The sequence below is a fragment of the Cyprinus carpio genome, chromosome A22 (genome assembly GCF_018340385.1).
Source record: "Cyprinus carpio isolate SPL01 chromosome A22, ASM1834038v1, whole genome shotgun sequence".
Classification (NCBI taxonomy): domain Eukaryota; kingdom Metazoa; phylum Chordata; class Actinopteri; order Cypriniformes; family Cyprinidae; genus Cyprinus; species Cyprinus carpio.
In genome coordinates this window covers 16,539,737-16,548,171 of record NC_056593.1, presented here as the reverse complement: position 1 = coordinate 16,548,171, position 8,435 = coordinate 16,539,737, and the positions used below count along the sequence as shown (strand labels likewise).

Below are 8,435 nucleotides of genomic sequence, written 5' to 3'. Positions count from 1 at the left end.
AAGTGGTTGTATAATTCACATAGTGAGCAAAAGTGATCCTTTGTGCTTGTGTTGTACAGCTTAACGCCCACAATTCACTTTCAAAAATAACCCTCTCCATTTCTCAGGTGTTGAAAAGCACGTTTAGAAAAGAAAGGTCTAAAACAGAACTGCATCTCAAAGGCACTGGCTGCTTGACAACTCACCAGTAGAATAACGTGACCAGCCAATCACTCACAGAGACTCAGGGGTTAAATCAGGTCCTGTGGGAGAGAGCACAGTACATTTCAGCCCAGCTTACCTCTGCTCTACTTGGACCTGATGACTTCACCATGAAGTGTGACGCCTGCATTATGTGACAGGTGAAACCTTTGCCTTCGTATTGGAAGTCTTTCAAAGACTTATTTACTCGATTTAGAGCCTCGCAGAGCAACTTTTGCAAGGGCAGAGTGTTGATTCAGCACATACATTATATATATATATATATATATATATATATATATATATATATAAATTACTATAAAACTAGAAGATCTAATAAAATGGTGCATTTATGTTAAGCGCAGATAAACATAACTTATACTGTAGGTAAAAATTTGAGGCACAGAGTCTTGATCTAAAGGATATATATCAAGAATCAGTGGCCTCGCACAAATTTCCATTTAATGTGATCAAACACATTGAATACGACTTAAGAGTGGTGCATTTTACCTCTTTTATTTAGTTGTTTTTAAAAAAGGATATCATTAGCACATTCCCATATCGATTAAGAATGGGTCTTCACACCAAACCAGAATATATTTGATTATCAGTTCTCTTTCGCCATTGTGCTTCAAATACGCTGTGGAAACAGCAAGGTTTAGAGTTCATACAAAAATACTGTACAGAGAATAGAACTTTCATATTACACATTCAAAAATACACAGTAATATCAATGCACACATTTATCAGGAATTCAAAATGCATAGGGATGAACATGTTTGGAGCTTTATAAAGCTTATGTAAAAGCCTTCTCTGGTCTCAATATTGCACATATAAAAGGAACCACATTGTCTTTCCTCCTGGAATAGTACATACAACATGTTAAAATACTTACTCTGAACAATACCATGGTTAAATGTCTGTGAAATGAAAACAGCCCCTCCTATGACACTTCATTTACTGGCCTGCAATGTGATGACCTGCAGACAAAATGTGGTCTACCACAAAGTAGACTCAAAAAAAAATAAAATAAAGGTCTTATTTTTTGCAGTCAGCTTTTGGAGGCAGTTGGTTGAATTACACAACTGACAGGAAGGTTGTGGGAAAAAAAAAAAAAAGAGAGAAAACTTAAAAGGGGCCTAGGAGCGAGCCCTGGGTAGACTCCTAATGCGATGGGCCTAAACAGAGACTCTGATTGTTCAACAAAATCTTGTAGAACAATGAGTGCTTTCTACCTTACTGCAAATAGATTTTGCTTGTGCTTTTCAACATGGTAGTAAAGACTGCAGGGTGAGGAAATAAATTCACCTAATCCACAAATAATTACAGAGCATAAGTGTTTTGGTGCGGACACGACCACACTTAAGGAGAAATAACCTCAAAAATCAGAGCTGAGCATTTGCTTTTGGTTATGAGGTGAACTGAGGAAACCTCTTTAAATCTGCAACCTATACAGAGACAAAAAATACAGTAGCTTTCATCGGTGGGTAACTTTTTAGAGTTTTAAGGAGTACTTTACCCCACAATGAAAATTCTGACATTATTTACTCACCTTTATGTTAGTTCAAACCTGTACACTCTAAAAAATAAAGGTTCTTAATCAACATTGATGGCTCCATAAGAAGACTTTAACATCCATGGAAACATTCCATTCCATAAAAGGTTCTTTATAGAAGTAAAAATGCTCTTTAGATTTTTTAAATGTTCTTAAGACTAAGAAAAAAAAATGGTTCTTTTAAGAACTGATCACTGAAAGGTTCTTTTGGGGAACCAAAAATGATTCTTCTATGGCATCACTCTTCTATGGCAACCCCCTTTTGTAACCTTTATTTTTAAGAACATACGGTATAATTTATTATGTGTAGGAAAAAATAAATAAAAATGTTCATGCAGCTCATTTTTATACAACAACAGTTCATAGTGACCATGTCCATCAAGTTGCAAAAAGCACATACGATAGCTTTGCGCTAAAATTTCGGTAATAAATTTGGTAAAATAAAACATGATTAAACTATTCCTTCAGTTAACTAAGTTGGATTAGTAAAAATGATATATTTCTTCATCCAGGATAAAAATACTGTGTAGGGTCTGTCCCAACTATGTATATTAGAATCGTAAACCAATTAAAGACATTGTTTTTGTTTGTTTTTTTTTCTTTAGAGTATTTAGAACACAGTGTCCCCTTTGCATATAAAAAAAATAGAACCAGTTCCCAGAATAAAACCGGTTCTTGATTCCTAGATTAGGCGTGCTAACGGTGGTTTTCGAGGAACTTCAAAGACATCAGATTCCATACGTCTCAAACCCACAAACCTACACCTACACAAAGGGATCAGACACACCCTCAAACAAGTTTACTTTTACCAGTTGTTCACGTCAAATGTTCTACAAAAGAATTGTCCTGTGAAACGGTTCTCATAGCAGCGGAATATTCCATGATCCAAACACACAACACAACAGAAGACACTAAACGTCCTCAGTTCCCCTTTCAGATGTCAAGAAGTATTCCACCATGGCCCAATGGAGACCATAAATCATATTTGTGAAACACTAGATAAATGTTTAATGGAGGTTAATAGACTGTGGGGCTGCATGTCCACAGAGATGTGATCTTTGTAAAACCTGGGTGCCCTACAAGTGCGGAACACGAGTTAACGATGTGATGGCTTTACAAACGCTCCTGAACTGATGTGTCTGAAATAGCCTGTGGTGGAAACATTTGTAATATTTGGCCAGTGGTGGCAAATGGCAGCTTGGCGGCAGTCTACCATGAAAGAACGTGCCCTTGAGGCCAGGATGTTTGTGGGGACTGGAGCGAATGCTACATTGCGGCATCAGTTTGGTGTTAAAAGATAAAGAGAGGTATGTGGAGAGAGAAGGTAGGGTTACCACTGTACTTACTACGAGAAGCTTTTCAAGAAATCATTGACATGTCAATGAAGTCAGGACATGTCAGACCTCGGTTTTATTGCTGCATGAGAGTGCTGTATATGTGGCCGTTTGAGGATGTAAGTAATAGAATTATGTGTGTACATGTGCTAACTAAAAAAGTGTCAACAAATTAAGTGTTTGCATTTTATTATCACGCCGTCTTGTTTCTCATGAAAGTATCTTAAGCAAATGCAAACAAATAGGGTACAAAACAGGTAATGGATCATTTAATAAAAATAAATCACTTTCCTGCAGAAAATGATGATTGTTAATTTCGGTCAAATTACATGTTTTAATTTCTATCTAATTTATATAAGGTTTGAAATTGTTGTAACACTGTTTTTAAAATTTTGCCAAAGTTAAGCCACCACTCAGTTGAAGCTAGCTAGTTTGGAATCAGATGTTGGTTTGTAGTTATTGATATCTATATTTGTCAAAAAAAAATACTACAATTGTTTGATAATTTTTTCTTATAATAACACAGTTGAACATTTAAGCTTGATCAATATAGTCAACACTAATATTTATGTAAATATTTAGAAAAAAAATAATTATATTATTTATTATATTATTTTTCTGCCATGTTGAAAGTGTCCAAATAATGTCACTTCCTAGGAAATGTACCTTTTTTTTTTTTTTTGTAATGTGGGAATACATACAGTACGAAGCAAAATCTTGTTTCTGGTGGATAAAACGTGTTAAGATTAAAAAATTATTTTGACTACAATTATTTGAAGTCAAAACTGTGGAAAATATTTAACAGATTATGTCAAAATAACATTAAATGAGTAATAAATATAAAAAATAGGTATTTTAACATTTTATATTATGTAAAATTTGGAATTTTGTTATATTATGTAATATTTTAGCATATCTAATCGACCTCATGATAAAAACATAGGATTTTGTGTCAATTGCATTAAAAAAGTAATGCCACATTAAAATATATCCTATTCATGGAAAATGCATTATACTCCCATGAAATAAGAAATGTGCTGTTTACAGAGAGGTTATGAAGTCTTTGTTGGCAATATTTCAAACAGCAACTTCCTTTTTAAAGCAGCAGGCAGTCACCATGTGCACTGATGTTGTGGCACTCATGGCCTGAAGCGTTTGTGTGTATGTTTGTGTCTGACACAGAGGCAAATTTAAGTTTATTTGTAGGGAGTCTATAGTATTTATGCATGCAGGGGACAAAGAATGGCTGTGTTTGGTCTGTTTATAGTAATAGTGTATGTGAGAAAGGACAATGTGTGCCTGAAGGTATTCCCGCAGTGACTCATCCAGGACTAAAACAAAAATAAAACTTAATTAGTGGTTTTCTGTGGAAGGAAAAACACTTGTTACTAAAAATGGAAACATAAGACACATTTAAAAACTGCTTATGTCTAATGGCGATCAACTTCAAAAGCGAATTCTTTTTCTTTTCTTTCTGTTTTGTAAACATTTGGACAGTATGTTTGTATCTGAAAACAAAACAAACAAAAAATGTAAACAAAAATTTAAATAAAAAGAAAAGAAAAAAGAAATGAAAAGAAAAGAAAAAATTAAGAATTTGTTTCCTCATTTTAGTTGAATCGTTGTCATGTTAAATTATTTCATTCCTTTGTTTTGACCAACAGTTTACCAAAACAAGGCAACAAATCAGTACTATGTTACCACGGATTAAATAAAACAAAAAATAAAGGGAACGAATTAGTATTACGCAATCACGGTTAGCTAAAACAAGGGAACGAATCAGTACACGGTGGCCACAATTTACTAAAACGAGGAAACAAATCAGTACTTTGTGACCACGGTTTAAAAAAAAAAATGAGGGAATGAATCAAAACAATGTGGCCATGATTTACTAAAACTAGGAGACTAATTAAATCAAGAGAATAAATTAATATTTTTTTTGTGGCCATTATATACATTTCTGCCCCCATATCACGTGCGAGGCTCCACTGTAAAGAAAAGAAAAATGAGTTTTGATGACGTGAAGTAGATGTATGGTGTGTGCATTGCAGTAGTCAAAAATTATTATTATTATTTTTTTTTTAAGTGGCTCAGATCCTTTTGAATTTTGTACTGAAAACTGGCTCAAATCTTTTATTGTTTCATTTCCACGATCGCTCCTTATAATCTGGATATTTGAGTTCATTTGAGCTTTGTAATGAAAGCATTGAAACATGGCTCCCTCTGATAGTCTGTTGCAACAAATGGTCTGGTGTGGTCATAGTCTGAGTTACCCAGTGGTCACAGGTCCAGCGTGCTGGTCTGGTGCTCGCGGGAATGGCCTACGGGGTTGAAGTGTGGATGGCTGTCGTGGGGTTGGGTGACACCCGGCTGTGCTAATGGGTTTCTGCTAATCACCAACTCAAGTCTGTCTCCGGCCTCTGTGATGAGAGGAACAGCTAAGCAGCAGTCGAAATCTCGTGTCCGCACGTGGTTCACCTGGAGAAAAACATTTAGACATCAAATTCAGAAGAATTCAAGTAAGAAAAATTATGTTTAGTATCTTCAGCTTAGCAGTAGCATGTTGATATTGTTAACTTAAAAAGTATTTTATTGTTAATTGCAATAAAGTTGAAATAAAGTAAAAATATTAGATTAAAACCATTAAGTAAATAAATAACTAAATAAGAAATGTTGGCAACTAAGTGAAAAAAAAAAGTTTTAACACAATAACTAAAACTAATATATATTTTTATTATATATAATATCTATTAATTATATATATATATATATAAATATTTTTTTTTTATGGTTAATAAATATCTTTTTTTTATATATATTTATAAAATATATTTTTTTTATCAAACTGTTTTTTTTTCTAAAATACTTAATAGACTTAATTAATTAACAGACTTAATGGTTTAAATGTTCTACAGAATTGTATTTTGTTATAGTCTTTAAAATAACTTTTCATCATACTAATGTTAATGCAACTTCAAGTTAAGTTTGTTCTGAAAATTTCAACCCATTATTAAATATGAAAACAAGCATACAAAACCAGACACCATAAAGCAAGCACCTACAACTAAACTAAACTATAGCATCTTTTTTCAACCTCTACAGGCAAACAAACTCTGCTTGCTGTGTGTTATCTGTGGTTGACACACCACAGCTGTTAAGTATAATCTTAAAACAGATTTAATCATTTCCACAGCCAGTGAAGTGTGGTAGATTAGCGATAGGGGGACGTTTCTTTAAGATTTGACCACAAGTGCTGTGTAACCACGCAGAAGATCCAGTCAAATCACTTTTTAACTCAACATGTCCTCCCAGAGTCAAAGGCCTATTGACACTCTCATACCTCATTCTGGCCCTCTCAGAGTGAGTTTATATTTAACCGAGCTGGGCAGATCGTATAGCTGGGGAAAGGGAGGGGTGCTGGGAAACCAGCGTGTGGTGATCTGAGAAGAGGCACCTGAAGGATCCTGTCGTACGGTTTGAGTCCAGCGCGGTCCGCTGGACCCTCAGGTCTGATCATGTTCACATAAACACCCTTTTCCAAGAAACCGTCCGATACGCTGAATCCAAAGTCATCGCTTTCTGGGTCTTTCATCACAGTCACCTGTTGAGCACAAAACTATTTTAACAATTTAACCATGAGCTAATTTCTTCGAAACATGTTCAGCAGAATATGTTGAAATCTTAAAGGAATAGGTCACAAAAACAAGTCCTTGGGCTGTAAAATAAAATAAAATAAAATAAAATACATACCTCTGTGCACTTTTTGTGCAACACCATTTTTACGTACCTTACTGCACGTTTTGCCGCAGTTTCAAAGAGAAATGTCCACTGAGTGGCACTAAAACACTGGTTCAATTCGTGAACCCTGGTACATTTCTATTATGTTGAAATAGTATGTATTGCTGTGTTTTTATTATGTTGCTTCTGGTACGTATTGCGGCGGATCAGAATTCAAATATCCGGGGACTGTCGCTAAAAGTTAATTGAAAACTAATATAAAACTGCATTTGTTGATGCAACCGTGTCATTTGAACTTCCTTATATGCAGATTTGAACTGCTTTGTCAAACTGTGGTTACATGGGATTCAAACCAGAGCTCCTCGCCTCTCAAGTACATCTCCGTACTCCTTGAGCTACCGAACAATCCTACTGTCTATGAAAACCCATAGATATGAAGCTGGATATGTGCGATGTTAACATTCAAAAGCATCAGTTTTCAAATATCCCAACATATTAATATTGTTTTGAACTCATAACATGATATTCTTCAAGTAATTGTGCGAAAATTACGCTTTATTAATCGAAACTTCCAATTTGTGTGAAAAGGAATAAAAGGTGTCTGAGTTTTACTGCCTCTAGTGTTCATTTCTTTTGGAAAATGCATTTATTCTGGAAACAGCAGATAAAATGATTTCTTTTTTTTTTTGTAATGTTGCCCAGTAAAAAATTCCAGAGAAACAAATCTGCATGAAATTATCTGAAAATCAATCAATCAAGTCAATCTATCAATGATCTGATTACATTTAATTTATTTTTTTTTTTTTGTAATGTTGCCCAGTAAAAAATTCCAGAGAAACAAATCTGCATAATAATGTATTTTTAATATCTGCAACATATTTTCAAGTAAATTAATGCCATTTTAAAGATGATTTTCCAAAACTGTAGTTATTTACATCTCCTAAACAAAACAAACAAACATAATAACCAAAGCAACAACAACAAATGAAGCCAAACAAAAACAAACTAAACTACAAACAAAACTACAAAAAATCTTTAAAGCAACTCCTAGGACATGTCAGTTTGCCTCTGAAATAAAAAAAGCAAAGCAAAGCATAGCAAAAAAACAAAGCAAAGTAAAAAAAAAAAAAAAAAAAAAAAAAAAAAAAACAACAAGCAAACAAATCATCAAAGCAACTCCCAGGACATGTCAATCTTCCTTGGAAATAAACCACGGTTATGTTGATGGGACCTGATGTATCTCCCTGCCCTTTGCCAGGGACGTTTTCTGAGATGAATGCTGTTCTTACAGTCCCAGTGGTTACTAATACCAACCAAACTGACCAAAACCTCAGAAGGAAGTGAAACTTGTTTTATTTTCAAACATTTGTTTAACTCATATAGTGGAGTCCGCCCACCTTGTGCAGCTCTAAAGGTGTGGGTGACAGGATGTCCTGGATCTCTTCTTTGATCCTCCGTGACTCCCAGGTCTTCTCGGACATGCGGAGCGTGCTCTTGTTCTTGGTCTCGTTGAGGAGATGCGGGGCTTTTCTCAGAGGGCTGAGGTGAGGCTGGCTGACCGTCTCGCCGTGGGCCTTTCCACCCTCTACACCCAAACTCAGGGCACTGCCGGTCATTATTGATGCCTA

At 34.9% G+C, this 8,435-nt stretch overlaps 1 protein-coding gene across 1 annotated transcript in view; it reads right to left on the bottom strand.

The window, feature by feature from the left end:
* Nucleotides 1-3,951: 3,951 nt before the first annotated feature.
* Nucleotides 3,952-8,435, bottom strand: part of LOC109060020 (glutamate receptor-interacting protein 2-like) — a 119,962-nt gene continuing 115,478 nt past the window's right edge. Inside the window, exons 22-24 of the mRNA XM_042712477.1 lie at nt 8,205-8,432; nt 6,524-6,670; nt 3,952-5,547 (exon numbers count right to left, since the gene is read on the bottom strand). Of these exons, the coding sequence (XP_042568411.1) occupies nt 5,350-5,547; nt 6,524-6,670; nt 8,205-8,432 (573 nt within the window). The 3' untranslated portion in view covers nt 3,952-5,349. The remainder of the gene's footprint in view (nt 5,548-6,523; nt 6,671-8,204; nt 8,433-8,435) is intronic.